Raw genomic sequence first — 27,950 nt, forward strand, 5'->3', positions numbered from 1 at the left:
GAAGTTGGCCCGAATCGGAAACTCGTTCCTAGAACTCCTCGGCTGTCCATTTAGGCACAATGATGGGTACGGTTTTCAAGCAGTTTACTCTGGGATAAGTCTAGATCAATTGGCTGAAGATTTTAGTCTAGACTAGGGAAACCGGGAATTGCCACTCAAGAATATAAAAAAATCGAATCGGTTTTGTTTTGGCTGGACTGTGCAAGTGACCTCAGTTGTTTCTGGAAAACAGCTACTCTAGGATAGGGGGGATTTGGGGAGTTTAGTCTAGTATAGGGTAACAAAATTCACTTGAACTAGCTCTGGTATAGGCTAAGGGTTCCAGGGTCAAAGCGGCACATCCCCACCCAAAAAGTCCTAAAGTAACCCCCCGAAATGTATTTCTTTGCTACCGTGATGTGACATTTTTTACCTTGATATCATTTTACTTCCGTAATGGGACATTTCTACCTTGATATTTTTACTACCATGATGTGACTTTTTCAACAACATATATCAACATTTGGGATTAAAGGTGCAAACTTCAGTGTGTTGTGAAGCATTTCTCCCGATCACTTGAGCCTGTCAAGCGGAGATACAGCAAATATATAGGATCACGTGTCGTGCGTGACAGCACGATGCCTTGAACACTAGACGGATTGTCTGCCTTAGTTCACATCACCCACGTACATTCTCTCTCTCTCTGAAACCAGAATTACCAGGCTAAGCGAGGTGAGTTTTCATCTCTTTAAGATTGCTTCTTGGTTGGTTTCTTTAACATTAATCGTTTTGGGAATCGACTTTTGGTTATATCCTACACTTTCGTTTGTAAAAGGCGATCGCACCCGGATCGCACCGATCGCACCAGGTGCAGACGGATTGCGGAGGAAGCGATTCATTTGTTGGTCGATTTGATGTGTCGTACGGGCGCTTTCCATTTAGATAAAAAATCCGGAATTTCGGTGGGAACAGAGCTGGATTTTCCGATAGGCAAAAAGTTGTTCCATTTGATCGTAAACTCCGGTAAGGCTTTAACCGACGGAACACCAAGATGGCTGCCGAGTTGGTAACAATTGGGATTGGTTTCAAGTACCACAAACGTGTAAATGGAACAAGAAATTCGGTTCGGAACGTTCCAACCCGGAAAACGGGCCTACCTTTATAGATTTTTCGCTTTTTCCTGAAATTTTCCAGTTGGACGAACCGACGAAACGTTTTCTAAATGGAAAGCACCCGCAGTCATATTTCAAAAGAAAAAAATTGCCGCATGTTCAGATAGGGTTCTTCGTGCTGTGGTTGTACCTGTACAGACTGTCGCTTTAGCTGTATGACTGTCAGCACGTCCGATACCAAGGTAATAGAATGGCTAATTCGAGACTTTGCGAGACTGCCACACCCTGGTTTCAAAATTTGAGACCGAGACTAAAGCGTTTTTATCTTTTCCGAGCCCGAGATACTTCTAAAAACTCCAAGCGCCGAAAATTTCGAGACATTGGTACAAGTAAAGCTAAATAAAATGACCGAAAACGTCAATGGAAGCTAGCGGAAGCCCACCAAAATACTGCTCTCCGAGATCCGTTGGCAAAAAATCTCGAGACTCCAAGACGCAACCATCACCCATCAAAAACGCTTTCTAGATTTCGACATCGCGCCAAAGTTTTCCGAGACCCACGTTTACCGAGGTAGTATTCTATACCCCTTATACCGCACTCTGATTACTGTGATACAAGAAGAATAGAAGATGGGGGTAACGGCGCATGTTATATCATACATTGGTAATATTTGAAGCTGAAGCTACCAGCCCAGTTTTTCTTAAATTTAAATCGATTTTTCCTTTTATTTCATAAGTGCGTTTAAATATTTGCATAATTTTAATAGGATAGAATCACCATAGCGTGACATTCTCGGAAAAACAGGAAGTTGATGATGTAATGATGGGACTTTCCCTAGCAAATGAAGTCATCAAACTTCTTTTGTTTTCATGTTGTATGTCTAATGCTATAACTAAGGGACGGACCATTAGAAATAACCAGAGTGGGGGGGGGGGGGGGGGGGGGTGAAAAATTGTCAGTACAGGAATTTTATTTTTTAAGCCCACTTGTCTGCAGGATTTTTTTTTTTTCCCACACATTTCTTCTTTTGTAACTAATCGTGAAAAACATGGAAGCAATGTGTTTTTCACCCACATGACAATGGAAAATAACAAGCGGTTGAGGAAGGGCCACAAAGAGAGTGATAAAATCCTCTGAAGTCGTGAAGTCAATTTTGACTACCCATATAGTGTAGTTTTAGGATAGTGGTTCAACTTTATCCTTGGTCTAATGTTAATTTATATCTATCCTTGTTTTGACTAAGTTTGTCATAAATTACCATATTAAAAAGCAAAATAGAAATTAATCCAGGGACAAAATTGAACCACAACACAGACTGTTATTATAATCTAAGAAATGGCAGCTGCAGTTTTGTGCAATACAGCTTATACCAAAATAGTAGCAAGATTACTTATTCATTAACGTTAATTCGCCCTTGGCGCCTCGATTGCATCTGCAAAAATCAAAAAGACTATTACCCTGGTACCTTGAAACATGGCATTGAGGGCCAAATTTAACATCTTATTAGGCAAACGAATACCTGCCATTTTGGAAAACGGTATACATATTTTGTTATTTTGACTGTCGTTACTGTTTTGGAAACAAAAAATTATTCACTGTTATTTATTAGTGGAAATTTCCACTTCCCAATTGAGCCAGAACATCAACAGTTATTAATGAAAAGCAGTAGCACTTCAATATATTCAGTATATTTTGTTGTTTTGACTATTGTTACTATTTCATATTAAAACCAAAATTACACTGTCAGATATTTATTGTTGGGAAGTTCCATTACACAATTGACTCATAATATAGATTGTTATTATTCAAATATTAAGAGACGGAGGCTCTTCAATGCATCCAATACATTTTGTTGTTTTGATGATTGTTAGTGTTTCATATTAAAACAAAATTATACTGTTATTTATTGTTGAAAAATCAATTTTTAATGTAGTTGAGAAAATGTTATATTTCTATTATTACTTAATGTTATATCAAAAATATTTTAAAAAACATTTTATATCTGGAGAGAAAGATTTTATAGTACAATTATTTGTGAAAGCAATATCAGTGGTAATGATGACTGTGTAGAAAGCAAGCCATTGCTATTTGTTTTGTGGTATGTAGAAATATCAAATAGTTGTTTTCAAATAAAACAACTGAAGCACAAATGTTTTTTTACGTATTACCGCTCGGAGGTTTTTTCTTTTAGAAAAGCTTCCCTTGCAGGAATTTTTTTGGGGGAATTTTCACCCCACCTCCTGTTATTTCTAATGGTCCCTTTCCTAATCGATGATGAATGGCATCAACGAGTAATCGATTAGTAATCATTGGGTAATTAACTGATTAGTCATTGGTTATTCGCTATAATCAATCGGTAATCGATGACTAAAAATGTTTGTGATCTATCGATTACTCATCGATGACATTGATTACTCATTGATGTCATTGATGAGTAATTGATGACTATCCATGGATTAGTCATTGATGACACATCTCATACAATTTCTAGCAGCTTTTTTTTCCTAACTTATTTCCGGTGATAAAAATTTACGTTAATGGTTCTTGACAATAATAATAGCCAAATAGGAATTGAATTCGCACGTAGAAAACCAAGGTATATTTATTGGATGGACAAGTAACTGAAATATCAAAAACGAAAGTTCAGTCAGAAGGTCGAGTTATCTGTCTTACTGTCTGGCTATAAGAGTCTGTGTGTTTGTTGAGAAACAGCCACCGCAGAGTGCTTACCGGGTAAAAGATTATAGCGTCTTAAGTGGTTGTTGCGATTTATCCAGATTTATAATAAAAACTAATTGAGTAAATTTGATCTAGGGAAAATATTAGCGATTGGTACTGCCCACAAAACAGGAGAACCGTGATAACCTAACTTCACATTGTGAAGATTGGTAACGTCCCCTCCCTTTGGCAGTAACTAATGGCATTCTGGTAACTAAGCACAAGAATAATCCAGATGGTTGGACTGAATCCCTTTCGGTGGCTGTTTCTCAGCAGAGGACTGCTGCTTCGGCTTAGAAAGACTTCCGTCAAGCAGTGGCATCAACACCCACAACTACAGTAGCTAAAACAATTACACTCCTAGCCCTAATGTTGTTCGTCCTGCTGGTTTTCAATTTGGTGTGGTTTGTGCTGATCATTTCATTTTCACAAAATCTTTTTTATTTATGTATATTTTGCAACAAAAAAACGCATGTAGGAATATTTACTTGCCCTTTTTGTAACATTATAGAAGTTTAGAGAAGGATGAACCATGTTGTAAAAATAAAGAACTGAAAAATAACGAGGGAATGTATTTATGCATAAAATGTTGTCGAGTCAATGGTTTTGATATGGTTAATGAAAATGAAAATAAACATAAAATTGGCCGAAAAAGTATGTATTACAGAAAACAATCATATCGAGAATATTCTTAATTAATTATATAAAAAAAATTATCGGAATTAGTTATAACAAAAGACAAAAGATATATGATATATTTAATAAAATTGATTGATGAAGTGTTACCGCTAGTTAATGAAGGCGGAAGAAGGATAGATCAGCCGAGTATCAATTACAGTTGACTCCCGATAACTCGAACCTTCAAGGAAATCGAAAAAGGTTCGAGTTAACGGGAGTTCGAGTTATCGGGAGCCCGAAGAAAATAGCCTGGAGTAAAGAAAAAAACACTGTTTTTTTCTGCACAGTGAGCATTTTAATCACATTTAATTGTAGAAATGTTGAGGTAAAATTGAAAGATGCTTTTAGATCATAAATCAGAACGTAAAGTAACAAAACGTTGCCTAAATAGAGCATTCATTTTACTTTTTGAGAAGTAAAGCTATTTCACGTTAGATTGCGATAAACAACATCAGCCTCCACTATCGATCCACTAGTAAACTATATCCTTACAACACGTCAATGGGAAATTCAAAAATCAATGTTTCGGAGGCAGTACACTGTTTTTTCCCGACTTTTTAAGGGCTCAAAACATGGTTCGAATTATCGAGGGTAAAATTATATAGAAATGATCTGAGGGGAAACAAAAATTACTTCGAGTTAGCGGGAGTTTCGAGTTATCGAGGGGTCGAGTTACCGAGGGTAAAATTACAGTAAATGTATGACGGAAATCCAGGGGAAATCGATTTTGGTTCGAGTTAGCGCGAGGTTCGAGTTAGCGCGAGGTTCGAGTTAGCGAGGGTTCGAGTTATCGGGAGTCAAGGTAGGTATTTAGATAGGTATTTTATTTATTTGCCACACGATTACGATAATTACAAAAAGATGCCAAAAAAAAAAAAATGTAGGAAGAGATGGCGAGGAGGCCTAAAAGAAACTGTATATATTGAGAAAATTATTTGGGACGCTAGGATTGCAATATGAGAATATAAAAACAACAACTTCTACGAAAACACTGAAGTATTATAATCAACGGTGGAATAATGTTTATGGTGTAATTAAGACTCAATTAACGATGATATTCACAAAATTATCAACAAGTAACCAGTAGTGTGGTTCTCGGGAAGCATGAAGTCTATAAACGTTATACAAAGGTATTTTCCCTTTGAACGAGTCACAAAATAAAGTTTATCATTAAGTTTACTCTAGAATTTTACTCGGATGTGAATTGTTTGTCATACTGCTTTTCAGATTTATCAACCAGTGGACACAGATCAATAATTCAGAATGTTTTCAGAGTTTGATTGAATGTTTGAGTCAATTGAGTTTGATTGAATTCTGCGCTTCTTATTCTTATAGAAGTTCTTAAATCGACTAACACTTTTTCAGATGTTGTGTGAGCAAATTTACACATTTCGATTTTTTTCTTACAGTCCTTGATTTCACTAAATGTTTTAAGTAATAAACCAACACCCGAAATAGCCCTTAATATAACAGAATTTAATGTAAATCCACCGGCTACTGTGCCAGTGACAACCAAGCATGTTGAGCTTATATTTACGGTTAAATTTAATCGCTTGAAATATTTGTAAGGCTGTTTGTAAGACCAGAATGTTTTTAAATAATTTGTATATAATCGTTTTATTTCTGATAGCGTTTCTTTGTTGATATTTGGGTCTATATCGTTGAAGTGAAATATTAACCTGAGATCAGGCTCTATTTTCGTTTCGCTTTGAAAATGACATTCCAGCGTGCAAGGCGAAACGGCGTTACGGCCAAAATCTGGCCGTAACGAGCACAAACGTGAGAGAGTTTGTATCAGGCCCAATTTTAGCGGTAGCCGTTAGAGACAACAACAACAATAAGCTTTATTTGCATGACCATAACAAAGTATTACAGTATTGCAAAAGCTACTTGAAATTAATCATTGTTTATTTCTAACCATCAGTAGGATTAATTATTCCGGAGATATAAGTTTGTCTCTCAATTCAAAGCAAGTTGATATAAATGAAATTAATTGGATGGTAATAAAATAGTCAGTAGAATTCATCAGATGTGATAATAAGGACTCATGTGATTGTAGTCGTCAGGGGCACCCAACGACAATTTTCGGAAAATTATCTGTTCGGAAGACGATTTGAGGTCTAAAATTTTCGGATCATTTTCTGACAAATTTCTTGCTTGCCTGCCTCTCCTAGGATTTTCGAATTTCAAAAAAATAGTATAATTGCCCATTTTTAACGGATTTTTACCCTAAAAAGGTTACCTAGAATTTTCGGGAGCCTTTTTTCTGGCTGAAATTTTCGAAAAGGTAAATTTTGATCCCTATAACTTTCGAATCACTAAACTTTCAGCTAGGAAATCCGAACAGATGAAAAATTTTTAGGGGATAAAAATAAGCCTTTATCTACCGTTTAAATACTAAAATACGTTCAACAATGCTATGTTTATGTGGTTTTGAACTATACTCTCGTTGGGTGCCCCTGAGTCGTAGAAACGGTTAGAGAGAATGTATGAGAACCGCTAAAATTGGGCCTGATCTCAGGTTAGTGAAATATGTCCTTTTTAGTCATTATATTATATGATTATACATGATTCGTGTGATTGGCATTATGTATGTTAGTTAATTTTGTAAGAAATTTGAACCATTATCTCATTATTTGTTATATCAGAATTATTCAGAATCATAGAAATATGGCCAAATCGTAGATTAAGATTTTGATTTATTATTTTCACTTGTGTGTTTAATGTTGACGTGACAATTGTATTTTGTTGTAACATGAAATGATTTATAGTTAATGATATGCTAGGATATGTCACTTCTAATTTAATTTCTTTTATCGTAATATTATTATATAGAACTATTTTTTTACAACCATTCAATAAAAATATCTTATCAGAAGCTTGCTTTTTTTTATACTATCCAAGGGAACAAGCATTTTCTTTTTCGTTTTATCAATCTCATAAGCTTGATAAGTGTCATACACTTCCCTATCAACATGATCAGTCAATTATTCCATCTACTCCATAAACAACAATATACACTTTATCTTTAAAGTCAACAGGGTATGAATCCATGTCACCCCCCCCCCCCCCCCGGTGTTCGTAATCTTTTCGTGTATTGTGTTGATATAGGTTAGATTGATACTTTTTGTGTGTTATAACCTTCAATGGCACATACCTGTCCCAGTAATGTAATAAACGTATAAGTCTTTATTATAAATTTTTATCATGATAGTACATTCATCATTGGTTATTAAACGAAGCATTGTAAGCCAACTCTCCACATGTTGCTGTTATCTGGTCTTTTGATTGGTGATAGGTACAAACATTTTTTATCCCAATAATGAGGACAAATATTTAGAATCATCAATTTTTCAAACACTACAACCATATTCTGTAGACCATTCATTAACATCATTCATGAGATACTGAAACACATTTTTAACAGTATGACTTGGCTCAATATAATATTTGTCTTTTTAATTTGAGCATCAAGATATTTTTTGTGAATAGCTTCGTCACCTGTAACAGGATGAAGTGACAAACCAGTTATTCGATTATCATCCATATCTAATAAGCAAACCATTGTTGAAGAGTTTCATCTGTTTTAACATAATGGGATAATTGATTTTCAACAAATGTTTATTTACTACATCCGTTGAATTTTGTGGATCATTTAAGCCAGTTATTCTATGATTATCCATTTGTAAATTCTCGCCATTTTTAAACTATCATTTACCCATTTTATACATTGATTATACCACTATCCAATCCATTTATTTTATAATTGAATATTTTTTGTTTACGGTCAAAATTTTGATGATGATCTCGAATACTGTAGGGTTTAATGGACCTCAGATACTTAGTGTCAACCACAACATCATTGACCGTAAAACTTTGATTTAGATCTAAAACTTTCTCCTTTACTATCCCAATCATTATTTACATTGAGTCCAATAGATGGTTTTCACAGTGACGGCATCAAATTGTAAAGTCAAAATAGCGAGGTTTTACGAATTCTTATTTACACTAGCACCACTAGGTTGAAGATAAACAAAAAGTAAATCTTTGTACAAGTTTCCATTCCCGTAGCATGTTTCATTTCGAAAATTCAGCAGTTTGAACTTCCGAGTTTTTACAGTGCGTGACACCAAAATGCTGTCTCGTTGAAAAAAACGTCTCTCCTCTTGATTTTCAACAGTATAACCATTTTAAGTATTAGAAGATATGTTTATGCGCACGTATGCTTAAGTTCTCGAGTGAAAAGAAAGAGCTTTTATGGAAAAAGTGAACTCCAGATGTTTTTGTTGATTTCCGGCGGCCATATTGGTGCACTAAACTGGTACACCAAAGTTCTACAAAGGTGCGTGAAACGTTTTGCCAAATAACTCAGAAACTGTGGGCCACAAAGACCTGAGACTTTGACAAATTGTTTATATATTAGTCTTTTGTAACGTTTCATTTTCTTAGCTTCTTCCACTGGACGGTTTCCATTTTTTTTTTTTGTTGCGAGACAGTGAAAACAATCTTTAGAGTTATCATCAACGTATTGCTTATTCGCAATGTATTGTTTCTCCGGAAGAGAAACATTTGTAGAGTATTGGCAGTTATTGATTTGGTGATTTGAGGGCAGCGCTCTTTCGATTAAATGAAGTAGAATATTTTTGCGATTTTCGAACGAGCGGCGCGGTGCTTATTTTTGTCCGACTTCAATTGAGGGCGGTGCTCTTTCGAGTATACAGTTTGTATTGTATTTGACAAGTTTATTACATTTGTGGTCAATTTGTATTCCATTTGAGGGCATTATTACACTTGTGGTCAGTTATCACATTTGTGGCTTAAACATCGTTCTTAATTCATGTCATCTTCCCGATCGCTGTTCTACTCCGTGCCTCTGCCATATTGGATGTCGCATCTGGGCATCAAAGTGCATTCTGGTCTATAGCACACCTAGGCAGCTGCCAGCTGCACAGTTTGTTTTTTTTTTCTTTTTTTACTATGGCACTCATAGGCCATCTTCACTTTTTTTTCTCTCTTTTATTTAATTTTCTTTGTTGTGTGACTGAAAAAAAACGATAACAGAAAACAAATAAGAATTAAAAATTAAAAAAATAGTAATAATAAAAGTAAAAATTATTGGAACAAATAACTTATTTTTCCGTTATCCTACAGTTTTTTCCTATGGCACATATGGGGTACCATACCATACACCACTGTGTCCCAACACCTCATTCGAGTTCCATTTCGTAGCATTCTTTGTTTTCTTCTTTACAAATGCACTCAGTAGAAATGTCTCAGCGAGGCGTCAGACTTATTAACTGTTTTGTGGTTTCCATTCTTTTCTCAGATGCAGGGACAATATCCACCCCAACCCGGCTATCCCGGCATGCCTCCACAGTTTCCTTCCGTGCCATCAGCCCATCTAGAAAGCCATGGACAAAGGAAGAACTGTCCTAACGGGCAAAGTATGTAACTTAAACATAATATTTTATTCATTTAAGGGAGACTACATTCACTATAGTCTTCGTTAGTCTCAGTTTAAAAACTGACTCCTGGAGCACCTTATTATCTGAGCTGTCCAAAACTTCTTTCTCTTTCGCCTGTCAACTCAGTGTGTCAACAAAAATTGAAAGTATAAAGGTCGATGAAGCTTATTACACTGGGCGACACACAGACTCGCTGATTTCCGCCGCTCTGTCGAGTACGTGCCGAGAAGAGACGGCTGGACTCGTGACTGGCCGATCGTGTATGTGTCGTAAACTCTTTTCTTGGGAGAAGCACGGGCGCATTTCCCAAAAAAAAGCTAGTAATCGAGCCTAGCCGTCACTTCACACTGGCCTGTGAGTTGTTTTACTGTCCGCTTACGGATGGCCCGGTATTTCAGATTTTCTGGGGACCCTTTACTGAGACCAAGAAGTTAACGTGCTTAGATTAGTGCCATGCGATGGGTATTTTCATGGTTCATACGGTAGAACTCTGAAATTCCTGCCTCCTTCTTAAGTCATCGTTTCAATTCTATTGCGAGTACAGCTGTGGTTGGGTTTTCTGAGTCATGGAAGGACTACAGGTGTGTGGAGGTCCAACTCTTGTTATTGGTGTTTCCCTCCAGGTTTCCTTGTAGTGTGAAAGGCAGCATAGTAGGTAGGCAGGAGCGGTTTCCTCCCATAACTCAATTTCCGGTGAACGGACAATGGGTACGCGGTGCAAATATTATAGGGGAGCTCCACGCGAGCGCGAGCGTAGTCCCATACCTAAGAAAATGTGGTAATCTACGCTTCCGAGAAATTTTGGTCATCACGGTGACCGTCCACCCGACCGACCGCCCGTCCGTCCGCAATGTAAAATAACTAAATGAACAGGTATGGCAACCCAAATGCAGCTTGAGGTTAGTCAGGAAATCACATAGCCATCTGCGTGTTGTGAAGCATAGACAACTAAAGAGTCAATAAAGACGAAAGCGAAAGGCGGAAATTGTTCCTGTATCCGTTTTGTCCAAAGTTTCGATGTCTTACAGTTCAGAATGCAATCAAGGGAGATGCTCCAGAATACTTTGATTATTGAGGACCCCTTTAAGTCAGTTAGTATACATAACTATAATACAGTCGAACCTGTATTAAGCGGTCAACCTCGTGGAATGGCTAAGTGGCCGCTTAATACAGGGTGACCGCCTAATACAGGTTGCAACTGAGTTAACAATTAATGAATGAGGCAGAGTATCCTATGAAGAATTATCACGTCGAGGCCGTAGGCCGAGGCGGATAACACCCTCCGAGATCTCCATGATTCTTCATTTGATACGAAAGCCGAATTCAATAATTGTTTTCTTATTCATTCAAAATAATTCCTAGTTTAAAAATATAGCTAAGACATGCTTACCTCCATCGATCCATCGATGTTAAGTTCATCTTTGATAGTGCACGTTTAGAGTTGTTCAGCTCCGCAAATATTCTCCAAATAGCAGATGTCGCCCTTCGAGTTGTCTTCTTGTTGTTCTTGCCATGTTTTTAGCTATTTTTTTCGCCTAGTTCTTACTCTTGAAACGAGTGAAATGTTCGCAATTTTTGTTTCCACAATCAAAACAACCCAACCTCGTCCCCAGGTCTTCTCGGTTAACGGTGCCTTAACCTGGGCGAACGCTGCATTTTTGACGTCATTTCCTCGTTAAACACAAAATTCTTCCAAATTTGGTCATCAGTAACTGGTTATGGTGAATTATGCGTGTGCTTTTAGCCAAACAGAATTGGGGAAATATTTTGAATGGATAATAATACAGTTTAAAGAATTCGATCTCCAGTGCTGATCAGATCAGACGTTTGACCTCAAATAGAAACATTCATTTCCGGCGTTTTTATGATTTGCGAAAATAAAAAAGGAAATCAATTGTTGTACCTCGTGTGTTACATTATTTGAAACTGTATGAACAAATAATTGACACCGTGTGATCGTTTAATACAGGTCAAGACCATAGAAAAAGTCCCGTTGGGACTTGGCAAATGGTGACCGCAAGCAAAATGTTTTTGGTGGATCAGTTTCTTGGGGAGCTTGGCCACTAAGCTTAGAATAGTAACCGAGCCTTCCCATTTAGTTTCCAATCCTTCCTGAACCGTTTGTATGCAATGTTCAGCTGGCCGCAGGGGTTGTTAAGGGTTAAGCCCGGAGAATAGTGATTAGGGTTAAGCACTGAGAATAGTGATTAGGGTTAAGCATTAACTCGACAAACGGTTAGCTTCTATTTGGTTAGGGTAAACAAATGCCTAGTGGCGTAATGCAATGGGAGATGGACTGCAGATTCTACGCTTCGGGTTCAAGTCCTACTCACGCCCTTCCGAATTTTTTTTTTTCCCCTAAAAAATGAAGATACTTAGACTCTGTACTTTGAAATTTTATGTAGGAAAAGGGAAATATCAAAGAATGTCTTGTTAGAGGGAAATGTCAGTTTGGAGTATGGAGATGAGTGCTCCCCAAGAAAGTGATCCCAACAAAAATTTCGCCCACCGCGACCGCTTAATAGAGGTCGAAATTCAGTACATCAAGGGAAGTAATTTTCTGGACTTTGAAAACTAACCGCTTAATACAGGCTGACCGCTTAATACAGGTTCGACTGTACTAGGAATGGTTTTCGACCTAGACTTCCCAATCCGCGAACGGAATGGAGAAGACCGACTACCTATCTTAGACCTTTCAATGATTGACATTCCCTGCCTATTGAACTTATAAAAAGACCAATACCGGACATGATTTTTAAAACAAATTTGATTATGTTTTTAGGTAACTCTTTTAAGGTTAGCTTTATGTACATGTACATATTTTAACGAAGTTCTTAATTATTATGTTACTCTCTTCTAATATTCCATTTTAGGATTTTTAAGGTTATTTTAATTTTAATACTTTATTTTTAATAGAGGATCCTCCTGAAAACCACTCCTAGTGATGGAGGCCTCCTCTTAAAATGTGTATTACTTGTATTATTATTATTATTATTATTATTATTATTATTATTATTATTATTATTATTATTATTATTATTATTATTATTATTATTATTATTATTATTATTATTATTATTATTATTCCATAAGTAGGTTGAGTATGATCGTACGGGTGAAAGATGACTACCGCACAGGTTGCCGAAACGTCAGTCACTGTCAACAACAACATTGCTCTTTAGGACTACGTTCACCCGGACGATCATACTCAACCTGCTTATAAAATGACTCCTGGGTTCAAACCTCTCACATTATTTTATTTAGTTATTTATTTATTTATTTTATTATTATTTTTTCAAACTATGAATTAAGCACTATATAAAATTAAGAAATATATAAATCATGAGACAATCACTGCGTCAATAACGATTTCGCAAATACATTCCTTGCGGCTCAGATGTGGTCAATGACTCTTGCAGACAGTTCAGAGTTTTAAATTAAGTCATTACAAAAGAGAATCATCCGTCTCTGATATTAAAAAGAAAACAAGTTAAAAATAATAAAATCTCGTATTCCTAAAATTCCTAATTCTTTAAAAAAAGATTTTATCGATCTGTAGGTCTGAGTCAACAAAGTCTAGTTGTCTTATCCTGGATCTTGAGCCTCTCAAGCATAGTATCGCAGAGCGTACGATGGCGAAAGATACTTTAGCTCTTATCCAGGAAATTGCACTTGAATAGCTTTCTCCTACTTTCTCCCGCTTCTTGTAGATTTGCTCTGGAGTTAAGTCTCTCTAAGAGTCTGCATTAGGGTGACACACCCGAACGTCGAAGAATGCAGATCTCTGTCTCCCAAAAACCTCGAGCATGAATATCCAAACGGGCATCAGGGGGTTTGTTAGCGCCATAATTTAATGTCTCCTCAGTGACCTCCTGAAGGACCGGCTCTACTTCCACATCATTACAGATCATCCTTAGCATTTCTGCTTCCAAGTCGCGCAGTTCATTGTGGCGCTGGATAATGAAGATGCCGCGCTGACACACCATTGCGTGATCCACGCTAAATTGAACACTGCATGCGCAAATCATGGGCGTGTCCGTCATTTCCCAGTCGTACCGTAACTTGATTGCATCTCTAAAATCCTTCTTATTCAGATTGTAATCCAACTCCAACTGTATGGTTACGAACTGTGGTTAAAGATTAACTCTTTAGGGGGAATCACGGTCAGCCAATTTGATGATCCCTTCTCTGTAGCTAACTCAACAGCTCGCTTAGCTTTTGTCGGCAGGGAGTTCTTCACTTGCTCCAGCATCTCACTTAGACAGTCATCTTTTTGTGTTCGTGTGCTCAGTTGCAGTGTTTGAATTTCTGAGGCATCTGGAGGCTGGTGCTTTTGCTAAACAATTCGCGTTACGAGCGGATTAGTAACTTCGATTGAACGATTGTCCAGCGGTGCTGCAGACCAAAAGCGAAGGATGCATAGCAGGCTCAAGGCTGTGATGAGGAGAAATCTGCGAGTTTAGTAACTGCTTTTACCCATTCGTCTACTTTCTCGCCAACATGTTCTTCAAGGAACGATCTAGATTCTAGAGCCGCGCCTAAGTGCTTGTGGCCCTCTGTGGTGACGTTAATAGCGGTGCCTCTAAACACCTCTATGGCAGCCTGTTCTCGTTCCGGTTTGATGATCAACCAACATTTCTTGGCATTAGGGAAGTAACCCAGCGGGGGGCTACTCTCTGATAGTTCATCCCACCATTTCCTCACGTCTTTTAGGGAACCACTTCCGGTTGTATCATCAGCAAACCAACACTGTTTTGCTGCGCTTGAAACGTGCAGTCGCGTTATAAGTGGTTGAAGTCTGATGGCGTATAGGCTCATGGACAGAGGGTCACCCTGTGGGGTGCCCTCTGCTGATATTAGTTCCTCACTGCCTGTAATGAAGAGACGCGCAGGTTGTCTGTCAGTGTTTATCACACAGGTAGCCAGAGTCGGATACAGCACTCGCATATTATGTAGTGCTGCAGCTCTGTTCAGGGCGTTAAAGGTGTTTGATGCATCGATTAACAGAACAGCATCCGTTTGACCCGCCTCGAAGATGTTGCGCATTGCATGAATTGCAGCTTCACTTCCGCTTTTGTGCCCTGCACAAACTTGAAGGGAATCACTTGCCTCAATGACATCGGGCTTTGTCACGTGCATAACACACTTTCCCATTTTCCTACGTATAACTTCTCCTACACCAATTGGCCGAACAGCGTCCTATCCTTTGTCCAGGGGGATGAGTCGATTCGCTGAAATCCATTCGCATTATTATTATTATCTCGCAGTATAAAACTTCGGAATGCTGTCCACATTATGAGTAGTATAGGGCGCATAACGTAACCCACACCACTTGAGAAGCTATACTTAGAAGTAAAAGAAGGTCGGTGCGAAACCTAATACGATCCTAATATACATAATGATATGAATCTCTCTACTTAAAAAGCCAATTTAGAATATTATTAACTTCTTATACTCTGTAAAACCAACGCAAAAACATGATGATATAATTATCTCTACTAGAAGCCTGTTTAGAAAATTATTCAGTTTTTATACTCTCATTTTTTCTTATATACCTAAACAAGGCCATTATAATATGGTTATCTCTAGTAAAAGCCTATTTAGAATAATATCAAACTCTAATACTCTAAAAAATCTTAGTAAAAACATCAGCAAACTTGCGTTTCTGGATTTCTACAGAAAAAAAAAACCTAAAAACTGGAGTCCTTAGCGCCCTAACTAAGTATTTATCTTAAATGTTCTGGCAATGTTCAAAGTGTTTGAGATGACCGACTTCTGCATCCGCTCAAGTACGCCCCGTGCTCTCGCCCCAAGTAGCTTCCTCACCGACTTCTCTAAGTGTTTAGAATAACCACCTAGTACGTCAATTATTACGTTGTACGTACTCCTACACCAATCGGCCGAACAGCGTCCTCTCCTTTGACCAGGGGCATGAGTCGATTCGTACTATTATTAGTATTATTATTATTATTATTACTATTATTATTACTATCATTATTACTATTATTATTATTATTATTATTATTATTATTATTATTATTATTATTATTATCATTATTATTATTATTATTATTATTATTATTATTATTATTCAAATCACGTGAGGTCTCAGAAGATTTCACTCTCGCTGTAGCTGGTCTACATCTGTATTCATAATTTTAGGCCTAGATTTTTGATGGTTTTTTTTTTTTTAATTGAAATGAAATGTTTTTAATTCGAATAAATTTTTCTTAGTTAAATTAACTTCTTTCTAAGCTCTTTTTAAATCGACAGGAATTGTAAATAGTGTTTTTGAATGAATAGTTTTTTTTTCTTTTCTTTTTTTCAAGCGAATTAATTGTAAATAGAATTTTAATAGTTACCATTGTTGTCATATATCTAGTTTTTAATTTGCAAACAATACGATATAATTTAAAATTGTAAAATATTACTTATTGTTCTGATATTTATTATTATTATTATTATTATAATATTAGTAGTAGTAGTAGTAGTAGTAGCAGTAGCAGTAGCAGTAGCAGTAGCAGTAGCAGTAGCAGTAGCAGTAGCAGTAGCAGTAGCAGTAGCAGTAGCAGTAGCAGTAGCAGTAGCAGTAGCAGTAGCAGTAGCAGTAGCAGTAGCAGTAGCAGTAGCAGTAGCAGTAGCAGTAGCAGTAGCAGTAGCAGTAGCAGTAGCAGTAGCAGTAGCAGTAGCAGTAGCAGTAGCAGTAGCAGTAGCAGTAGCAGTAGCAGTAGCAGTAGCAGTAGCAGTAGCAGTAGCAGTAGCAGTAGCAGTAGCAGTAGCAGTAGCAGTAGCAGTAGCAGTAGCAGTAGCAGTAGCAGTAGCAGTAGCAGTAGCAGTAGCAGTAGCAGTAGCAGTAGCAGTAGCAGTAGCAGTAGCAGTAGCAGTAGCAGTAGCAGTAGTAGTAGTAGTAGTAGTAGTAGTAGTAGTAGTAGTAGTAGTAGTAGTAGTAGTAGTAGTAGTAGTAGTAGTAGTAGTACGTTTTGTGTAATTTTATTTGTTTTTGTTTTATCCATAGTTATTACCCACTGGAACCCGAACGACCCAAAAAGCCACGTGCTTGGCGGCTTTTCCTACAACAATGCAGGCGCACTCACAGTCCCATATACTGGACGCTACTACGTCTACGCCCAGCTCTTCTTTGTCTATCAGCCATCTCTGTCAAAAAACCGCGTGTTGGTCATGGCAGGCAACAGAGTTCTTCTCATGATCAACAAGGATTTACCAGGAGGTCCAATTGAAGAGACCGGATTTGCTGGAGGAGTGTTTGTATTGTCTGCGGGAGAGCAGATCTCCCTAAAGCCTGATCGGAATGATACCAGTATGTGGTTCCATCCAGAGCATTGCTATTTTGGAGCATACATGGTCTCTGCTTAATTAAGCGTGATATTTCAAACCAATGTTTAGGTTTTAACTGTGAAGTTTAAATTAGCGAATTTGTACAGGTAATCACATGATTTCGAGTGCAATTTGGAATTAAAAAGCACGAGCAAATTTTTTAAAAGGCTAACAAAATTACGGGCGAGTGCAATTTGTGATCTTTGAAAAAATTTACGAGTGCTCATTTATTCCAAATTGCACGAGAAAAATCATGTGGTTACTTATTAATAATATTCATGAAAAAATTGCGAGATAGCTTTAAAATCTCTTTGATAAAGAGTCAACACGCGTAAACTACGTGCAAAAATAAATCATTCAAATGCCGCAAATATCATCACAAGTGCAGTCAAAACAACATTTTGCTCGATGTTTTTAAAGTTTGCAAGCTGCAGAAACGGGCTGAACAGTTCATGGAATCGTTCAATGTGTTTGAATTAAAGATTCTGGGTTATTACATCGAGTTTTTCGCTCTTCCAGAGAATTTCTTCTTCCTCCTCTCATACTTGCCGAGCTTTGTTTGGGCGCTTACCACGGACATCCATGCGAAGCTGTTTCACTTTGTCCTCTAACACCTCTTTGGACGAAGTAAATTCTCGGTCACGTACAATGGACAGGGTGCAGCCTTTGTTCTTTAAGTGTCTATCAAGCGATGCCATCGTTACTTTAAGGCTTTCTGGTTCGTAATCTTCACCTTTTTATTTCAGCGTAGAAATGCTCGAGCAAAGTGTTAAGCTCAGCCGGCTCATAATTTTCTATTTCATCAGTAATTTCCTTATCTACGTACCAATTCTTCCAAAAAGAGAGCCAAAAACCAGTGCTTTTCGCAGTGTTTTCGTTTTTAGAGCAGTTTTTCAGCTCCTCTACAGTTGTTTCGGTCGCAAAAGCAAATGTGCTGCAAAGGCCAACCATTGCGGTTTTTGCTCGAAACTGCTCCGGAGCGGATCCAAATTTTGCGCCATTTAGGTGGTGCATTTGATTGGCTCCAGTGAGTTCCTTTGTTTATTAGCCAATCAGAATGTCACGTTTGTTACTCTTTTCTGTACTAACTTACTTTTTTTCCGCACCGTGTTACCTAAAAACTGCATTTCCTTTGGCCAATCATAATCGAGAAATTTTTTCATGTATATTATTATTTATTATATACATACTGAGAAATACTCACCAAAAAGCTATGTCGTAAATTTTCGTACGCAAATTAGTTCTAGCCAATCAGAGGAGCGAACGATGGTTTTCACACGTGAAAAAAAATGATACGTCCAATCAGAATCGCGAACGATGTTTTTTCACGTGTGAGAAAAATGATACGTCCAATCTGAAGGCACAGAGGTGTGTGGGTTTCGCGCCAAAATTGCCGCCTTTTATTGCAGCTTGCAGCGCCGCTTCGCACACATTCAACGAGAAAAGTTTTACTCAAAGAGTTTTTCTCGCTAAAAAAGTGATAAACATTTCGGAAATGGAGTGGGAATAGTTTCGTTTGTTTCACTGTCGATAAAGAAAACGGTAGAGAGCCCGTGAAACAACAGCGGAAAGGGATAAACAGAACGAGACGTAAGCTTTTGTTGTGCTTTTTGTCGGAGCTACTTTGCCTTTCATTTAAGCTTAAGTTTATATTGAAACTGGCCATTTTACTTAAATTCACTCATTTTCAATTGTGCATTGAGAACAAACAGTTGAGATTACTTATGGTTCTTGGATTACATCATATCCTCACCGTCATTTATGTTTTTAACGAACGTTTTTACTAAAAAGCTGATACTTCGTTTTCGTTGTCATTTTGCGGTAAGTGTGTAGCGGCAAATTTTAGCATTTTTGAAAGATTTAAAATAAAAAAGCCGCCAAAATGATGATGTCTCAGTATGTATATAATAAACACAATACCACATGGAAAGTGCTTTGTACGGTATTTACGCACTCGTTATTTTTGTATCAGAAATCTTACTCGTTCGCTGCGCTCACTCGTTCAATTTCTGATACGTCAACAACTCGTGCGTAAATACCGTACGCCAGCACTTTCCATGAAGTATTCTCTATGTTTTGAATATTGGCTGTGTAGTTAGGACCAGTGAATAAACTATATGTTTTTGTTGAATTAAAATAAGATGCTAACGTTATATGAACTTTTATCCAGGGAATATGTTTGGACGGTTTGCGATTTTTTTTTTTTTTTTTTGTTGCGAGACAGTGAAAACAATCTTTAGAGTTATCATCAACGTATTGCTTATTCGCAATGTATTGTTTCTCCGGAAGAGAAACATTTGTAGAGTATTGGCAGTTATTAATTTGGTGATTTGAGGGCGGCGCTCTTTCGATTAAATGAAATAGAATATTGTTTTCGATTTTCGAACGAGCGGTGCGGTGTCTATTTTTGTCCGACTTCAGTTGAGGGCGGTGCTCTTTCGAGTATACAGTTTGTATTGTATTTAACGGGTTTATTACATTTGTGGTCAATTTGTATTCCATTTGAGGGCATTATTACACTTGTGGTCAATTTTTATTTCATTTGAGGGCTTTATTACACTTGTGGTCAATTATCACATTTGTGGCTTCAACGTCGTTTCTTAATTCATGTCATCTTCCCGATCGCTGTTCTACTCCGTACCTTCGCCATATTGGGTCTCGCATCTGGACATCAAAGTGCATTCTGGTCTATGGCACACCCAGGCAGCTGCCAGCTGCACAATTCCTTTTTTTTACTATGGCACTCATAGACCATATTCACTTCTTTTTCTCTTCTATTTAATATTCTTTGTTGTGTGACTAAGAAAAAAATAATAAAAGAAAAGAAATAACAATTAATGCTTAAAAAAAAGTAATAATAAAAGTAAAAATTATTGGAGCAAATAACTTATTTTTCCGTTATCCTACAGCTTTTTCCTATGGCACATATGGGGCACCATACCATACACCACTGTGTCACAACACCTCATTCGAGTTCCATTTCGTGGCATTCTTTGCTTTCTTCTTGACACATGCACTGAGTAGAAATGTCTCAGCGAGGCGTCAGACTTATTAACTGTTTTGCGGTTTCCATTCTTTTCTCAGATGCAGGGACAATATCCACCCCAACCCGGCTATCCCGGCATGCCTCCACAGTTACCTTCCGTGCCATCAGCCCATCTAGAAAGCCATGGACAAAGGAAGAACTGTCGTAACGGGCAAAGTATGTAACTTAAACATAATATTTTACTCGTTTAACGGAGACTACATTCACTATAGTCTTCGTTAGTCTTAGTTTAAAAAGTGAATCCTGGAGCACCTTATTACCTTGAGCTGTCCAAAACTGCTTACTCTTTCGCCTGTCAACTCAGTGTACACTTACTGAGTGTGTCAACAAAAATTGAAAGTATAAAGGTCAATGAAGCTTATTACACTGGGCGACACACACAGACTCGCTGATTTCCGCCGCTCTCTCGAGTTCGTGCCGAGAAGAGACGGCTGGACTCGTGACTGGCCGATCGTGTATGTGACGTAAATTCTTTTCTTGGGAGAAGCACTGGCGCATTTCCTGAAAAACGGCTAGTAATCGAGCCTAGCCGTCACGTCACACTGGCCTGTGATTTGTTTTAGTGTCCGCTTATGGATGGCCCGGTATTTCAGATTTTCTAGGGACGCTTTACTGAGACCAAGAAGTTAACGTGCTTAGATAAGTGCCATGCGAAGGTTATTTTCATGGTTCATACGGTAGAACTCTGAAATTCCTGCCTCTTTCTTAAGTCATCTTGTTCAATTCCATTGCGAGTATAGCTGTGCTTGGGTTTTCTGAGTCATGGAAGGACTACAGGTGTGTGGAGGTCCAACTCTTGTTATTGGTTTTTCCCCCCAGGTTTCCTTGTAGTGTGAAAGGCTGCATAGTAGGTAGGCAGGAGCGGTTTCCTCCCATAACTCAATTTCCGGTGAACGGACAATGGGTAGGCGGTGCAAATATTATAGGGGAGCTCCACGCGAGCGCGAGCGTAGTCCCATACCTAAGAAAATGTGGTAATCTACGCTTCTGAGAAATTTTGGTTATCACGGTGACCGTCCACCCGACCGACCGCCCGTCGGTCCGCAATGTAGAATAACTAAATGAACAGGTATGGCAACCCAAATGCAACTCGAGGTTATTTTGCGGGAAATCACATAGCCATCCGCGTGTTGTGAAGCATAGACAACTAAAGAGTCAATAAAGACGAAAGCGAAAGGCGGAAATTGTTTCTGTATCCGTTTTGTCCAAAGTTTCGATGTCTTACAGTTCAGAATGCAATCAAGGGAGATGCTCCGGAATACTTTGATTATTTAGGACCCCTTTAAGTTAGTTAGTATACATAACTATAATACAGTCGAACCTGTATTAAGCTGTCACCCTCGTGAAATGGCTACGTGGCCGCTTAATACAGGGTGACCACCTAATACAGGTTGCAAGAAATACAGTTTAAAGAATTCGATCTCCAGTGCTGATCAGATCAGACGTTTGACCTCGAATAGAAACATTCATTTCCGGCGTTTTAATGATTTGCGAAAATAAAAAAGGAAATCAATTGTTTTTCTCGTGGGTTACATTATTTGAAACTTTATGAAGAAGTAATTGACACCGTGTGATCGTTTAATACAGGTCAAGACCATAGAAAAAGTCCCGTTGGGACTTCGCAAATGGTGACCTTTTGGTGGATCAGTTTCTTGGGGAGCTTGACCACTAAGCTTAGAATAGTAACCGAGCCTTCCCATTTAGTTTCCAATCCTTCCTGAACCGCTTGTATGCAATTTTCAGCTGGCCGCAGGGGTTGTTAAGGGTTAAGCCCTGAGAATAGTAATTAGGCTTAAGCGCTGATCAATACTGATTAGGGTTCAGCACTGAGAATAGTGATTAGGGTTAAGCATTAACTCGATAAAAGGTTAGCTTCTATTTGGGGTTAGGGTTGTTGCTATATATCTTTAAATCAAACCATCAACCGTCAACAAATGCTCAGTGACGTAATGGTATGGGAGATGGACTGCAGATTCTACGCTTAGGGTTCGAGTCCTACTCACGCCCTTCTGAACATTTTTTTCCTTAAAATTTGAAGATACTTAGACTCTGTACTCTTGTTAGAGGGAAATGTCAGTTTGAAGGAAATGTCAGTTTGGAGTATGGAGATGAGTGCTCCCCAAGAAAGTGATTCCAAAAAAATTTTTGCTGACTGCGACCGCTTAATAGTGGTCGAGATTACAGTACATCAAGGGAAGTAATTTTTGGGACTTTGAAAACTAACCTCTTAATAGAGGCTTACCGCTTAATACAGTACCGCTTAATACAGGTTCGACTCTACTAGGAATGGTTTTCGACCTAGACTTCCCAATCCGCCGAACGGAATGGAGAAGACGGACTACGTATTTTAGACCTTTCAACGATTGACCTTCCCTGCCTATTGAACTAACTAGTTATAGTTGTCACTAAATCTGCCCCCGACCTTTTAAAACCCGAATGAAGACTCCTTGTGGTTGTCCATGTATTTACCATGAACCTTTGAAATGAAGTTTTCGTATTAGAGTTTCTGAGTGTAATTCTTTTGTTCTCTTTTGTGTTTTCTCAATTATTACACTTTGTTTCCTGGGTTAATGAAAATCCTCATACATGACATGCCTAGGATGGACAATTGTTTTTTATACATCTCATAATGAGTTGAACCAACACTGCAAATGTAATAGAACGCGTGTTAAACAGCAAAACCATCTTTAATTATCTATTTGTAACTAAATTTCCTATAACTAAAGTGTCGAACGGATGCTTTGGCTTCGAGTGTGACATTCTTGAACGCAACGTCGAACGCAACTGATATAAATGATTTCGCAATAAACTAACCCTACAAAAACATGGACCGCTGTTTCAAGTTTCTCACCTTTGAGATATTTCCCAGTTCATTTTTTCTGGCATGTCCTTGTATCAAATAAAATAATCGGGATTTCGCAATAAACTAACCCTAAAAACACATGGACCACTGTTTATTAAACCCTGAATAACTTAATATAGAACAAAACCCGGTTATTTCACGATAGCACCTTTCTTGTCTTTGACTGGATTTTGAGAAATTTGAGCTATTCCTGATGTGGTTTGAATCGAGTTTGTCGATCCACGTTGACAAAACCAGTTCAAAGTTCTGTCGATCCACGTTGCTGATTTGTGTCTGACAAATCAAGTTCTTTAATACCAAACAATTGCAGTACTGCTGAATAACTTTTTAACTCTATAGAAATATGTATCTCGCAATAAATTTCGCGAAACTCGGTTTGGTAACGGCACTCAAGTTAAGCCCTGTGGTCGGGGTTACGAACTGGACGGGTGACCAACGGCGGATATCGTGTTAAAGGTCCATACGTTTTCTTTCTTTTCTTCTTCTTCTTTTTTGCGTATTATGTAGTGTTGTTGTTAACAGTGTATTGAAAAGCACATTTAGCATTATTTCGCCGCCCGCATTTAGAAAAAGACAAAAACAAAGAAAAAATATGGCCCGGTGCAGTTCGCCTGAAAATTATTATTATTCGGGCCGTAATACGGAGCTGAAACTTTGCAGACTTTGATCTATATATCTGCGGGGAAACCGGCAAACTAAGAAATCTGGGTTTTCGACAGTGTAAAACGATCATAATTCCTTTGATTCCAATCTCCTGTTCCTCTGTCTGTTGTTGTCGGCGTTGCCTTCGCTGTGCTTATCGATGTTCCTTCTACTCCGCGGTTTCTTGTTGACGTCTTCTCCTTCGTTGTTCACGCTTAATTTGAAGTCGGCGTTCTCGCTCTAGAGGAGTTTCGGTGGAAAATCTTCCCGAACGAGGATTTGGAGCCACTTGTTGTGCTTGTGTGCGACACAATTCGGCGAATGCGACTCGTTGACAAACGCAGTTTGCGCAGTTGCTGAGCCAGGCGCACATGCTGAAAATTAACCGGGACCACCGTGCGCGCCTAGTTTCATCAAATCGGGAAAGCTTCGCATATACTAACAGTAATACGATACTTCTTCTTTACGCGGGGGACATTAGGGTGCCTCCTCGGGTTCCGGCCTCTGGGCCGGAACCCTGCGGGGGCAATAAAAAGACCAATGCCGGACATGATTCTTAAAGCAAATTTGATTATGTTTTTAGGTAACTCTTCTAAGGTTAGCTTTATGTACATGTACATATTTTTAACGAAGTTCTTAATTATGATGCTACTCTCTTCTAATATTCCATTTTAGGATTTTTAATGTTATTTTAGTTTTAATACTTCATTTTTAATAGAGGATCCTCCTAAAAAACCACTCTTAGTGATGGAGGCCTCCTCTTAAAATGTGTATTACTTGTATTTTATTATTATTATTATTATTCCATAAGTAGGTTGAGTATGATCGTCCGGGTGAAAGACTTGACCCTTTTACTCTGAAGATGACTACCGCACAGGTTGCCAAAGCGTCAGATACTGTCAACAACAACATTCCTTTTCAGGACTACGTTCACCCGGACGATCATACTCAGCCTGCTTATGAAATGACTCCTGGGTTCAAACCTTTCACATTATTTTATTTATTGATTTATTGATTTTTTTCTTTCTTTCCTTTTTTTTTTAATATGGATTAAGCACTATATAACATTAAGAATTATATAAATGATAAGAATAGCAATCACTGCGTCAATAACGATTTAGCAAATACATTCCTTGCGGCTCAGATGTGGTCAATGACTCTTGCAGGTAGTCCAGAGTTTTAAATTAAGTCTTTACAAAAGAGAATTATCCGTCTCTGATATTAAAAAGAAAACAATTTAAAAATAATAAAATCTCGTATTCCTAAAATTCCTAATTCTTTAAAAAAAGATATTATCGATCTGTAGGTCTGAGTTAACAAAGTCTAGTTGTCTTATTCTGGATCTTGAGCGTCTCAAGCATAGTATCGCAGAGCGTACGATGGCGAAAGATACTTTAGCTCTTATCCAGGAAATTGCGCGTGAGTAATTTTCTCCCTTCTTATTTGCGATCAGCTCCGCAAGTCTGCTGTGGTACTTAACACGCTCATCCGCCATTCCACCTGTGGTCGTGAAAACTAGCTATAGGGGAGTGAACGTTCCCTGTTCGATCTCCATTACTCTTTCCGCATACTGCCTCTTCTTCTCTTTCTCATGCTTCTTGTAGATCTGCTTAGGAGTTATGTCTCTGCATGAGTCTGCATTAGGGTGACACACCCGGACGTCGAAGAATGCAGATCTCTGTCTCTCCCAAAAACCTCGAGCATGAATATCCAAACGAGCATCAGGGGCTTTTTTAGCGTCATGATTTAATGTCTCCTAGTGACGTCCTGAAGGACCAGCTCTACTTCCACGTCATTACAGACCATCCTTAGCATCTCTGCTTCCAAGTTATCCACGCTAAATTGAACACTGCATACGAAGAGCATGGGCGTGTCCGTTATGTCCAAGTTGTACTGTAACTTGATTGCATCTCTAAAATCCTTCTTATTCAAATTGTAATCCAACTCTTTAAGGGGAATCACGGTCAGCCAATTTGATGATCCCTTCTCTGTAGCTAACTCAACAGCTCGCTTAGCTTTTGTCGGCAGGGGGTTCTTCACTTGCTCCAGCATCTCACTTAGACAGTCATCTTTTTGTGTTCGTGTGCTCAGTTGCAGTGTTTGAATTTCTGAGGCATCTGGAGGCTGGTGCTTTTGCTCAACAATTCGCCTTACGAGCGGATTAATAACTTCGATTGAAGCCTCGTATTCAGAAGATGAGGTCACTACAGGATCTGTGAATCCAAGGCCTCCCATGCGCACAGGGTAACCAAGGAGGTCGCGCTTTACTTTAGTGACTGTATGTTCAGTGACAGCTGGTATGAGAAGCTCATTAATCGCGCGCTCGAGTGGCTCAAGTAATTCTGCAATATCCGGTAATGTTCTTAGGAAATATGTCCAACGGTGCCGCAGACCAAAAGTGAAGGCTGCATAGCAGGCTTGAGGCTGTGATATGGCGAAATCTGCGAGTTTAGTAACTTCATTGACCCATTTGTCTACTTTCTCGCCAACATATTCTTCAAGGAACGATCCTGATCCTAGAACCGCGCCTAAATGCTTGTGGACCTCTGTGGTTACGTCAATAGCAGTATCTCTAAAGACCTCCCTGGCAGGCTGTTCTCGTGCCGGTTTGATGATCAACCAACATGTCTTGGCATTAGGGAAGTAACCCAGCGGAGGGCTACTCTCTGATAGTTAATCCCACCATTTCCTCACGTCTTTTAGGGAACCACTTCCGGTTATGTCATCAGCAAACCGACACTGTTTTGCTGCGCTTGAAACGTGCAGTCGCGTTATAAGTGGTTGAAGTGTTGGCGTATAGGCTCATGGACAGAGGGTCACCCTGTGTGGTGCCCTCTGTTAATATTAGTTCCTCACCGCCTTTAATGAAGAGACGCGCAGGTTCTCAATAGGTGTTTATCACACAGGTAGCCAGGGTCGAACCAACACTCGGATATTATGTAGTGCTGCAGCTCTGTTCAGGGTGTTAAAGGTATTTGATGCATCGATTAACAGAACAGCATCCGTTTGATCCGCCTCGAAGATGTTGCGCATTGCATGAATTGCAGCTTCAATTTGCGCTTTTGTGCCCTGCACAAACTTGAAGGGAATCACTTGCCTCAATGACATCGGGCTTTGTCACGTGCATAACACACTTTCCCATTTTCCACCGTATAACTTCTCCTACACCAATCGGCCGAACAGCGTCCTTTCCTTTGTCCAGGGGGATGAGTCGATTCGTATTATTATTATTATTATTATTATCATTATCATTTTCATTTTCATTTTCATTATTATCATTATCATCATCATTATTATTATTATTATTATTATATTAGTAGTAGTAGTAGTAGCAGCATCTGCAGCAGTAGTAGTAGTAGTAGTAGTAGTAGTAGTAGTAGTAGTAGTAGTAGTAGTAGTACGTGGTACGTTTTGCGTAATTTTATTTGTTTTTGTTTTATCCATAGTTATTACCCACTGGAACCCGAACGACCCTAAAAGCCACGTGCTTGGCGGCTTTTACTACAACAATGCAGGCGCACTCACAGTCCCATATACTGGACGCTACTACGTCTACGCCCAGCTCTTCTTTGTCCATCAGCCATCTCTGTCAAAAAACCGCGTTTTGGTCATGGCAGGCAACAGAGTTCTTCTCATGATCAACAAGGATTTGCCAGGAGGTCCAATTGAAGAGACCGGAAGTGCTGGAGGAGTGTTTGTATTGTCTGCGGGAGAGCAGATCTCCCTAAAGCCTGATCGGAATGATACCAGTATGTGGTTCCATCCAGAGCATTGCTATTTTGGAGCACACATGGTCTCTGCTTAATTAAGCGTAATATTTCAGACCAATATGTAGGTTTCAACTGTGAAGTTTAAATTAACAAATTTTGTTTTCAATATTGGCGGTGTAGTTAGGACCAGTGAATAAACCATATGTTTTCGTTGAATTAAAATAATATGCTAACGTTATGTGAAGTTTAAATTAACGAATTTTGTTTTGAATATTGGCGGTGTAGTTAGGACCAGAGAATAAACCATATGTTTTCGTTGAATTAAAATAATATGCTAACATTATGTGAACTTTAGAATGAATTTTTATCCAGGGAATATGATTGGGATAGTCTTGTCTCCTT

The 27,950-nt window shown here is 38.5% G+C and overlaps 1 protein-coding gene across 1 annotated transcript; it reads left to right on the forward strand.

The window, feature by feature from the left end:
- Positions 1 to 482: 482 nt before the first annotated feature.
- On the forward strand, positions 483 to 27,891 carry LOC140944091 (uncharacterized). The gene is made up of 5 exons (XM_073393204.1): positions 483 to 711; positions 9,814 to 9,931; positions 16,968 to 17,314; positions 20,372 to 20,489; positions 27,285 to 27,891. Exons 2-5 carry the CDS (start codon positions 9,814 to 9,816, stop codon positions 27,641 to 27,643), a joined length of 942 nt encoding a protein of 313 aa, XP_073249305.1. The 5' UTR covers positions 483 to 711; the 3' UTR covers positions 27,644 to 27,891.
- The last annotated feature ends 59 nt before the right edge of the window (positions 27,892 to 27,950 follow it).

This window comes from Porites lutea, chromosome 7, assembly GCF_958299795.1.
Source record: "Porites lutea chromosome 7, jaPorLute2.1, whole genome shotgun sequence".
NCBI classification, from domain to species: domain Eukaryota; kingdom Metazoa; phylum Cnidaria; class Anthozoa; order Scleractinia; family Poritidae; genus Porites; species Porites lutea.

What these genes read in the sequence shown, in the direction of transcription:
- LOC140944091 (XM_073393204.1), top strand. Translation starts at nt 9,814, where the DNA reads ATGCAGGGACAATATCCACCCCAACCCGGCTATCCCGGCATGCCTCCA. An exon ending in GAACTGTCCTAACGGGCAAA is followed by an intron (nt 9,932 to 16,967) that starts GTATGTAACTTA and finishes TTTTATCCATAG; the next exon opens with TTATTACCCACTGGAACCCG. An exon ending in GAACTGTCGTAACGGGCAAA is followed by an intron (nt 20,490 to 27,284) that starts GTATGTAACTTA and finishes TTTTATCCATAG; the next exon opens with TTATTACCCACTGGAACCCG.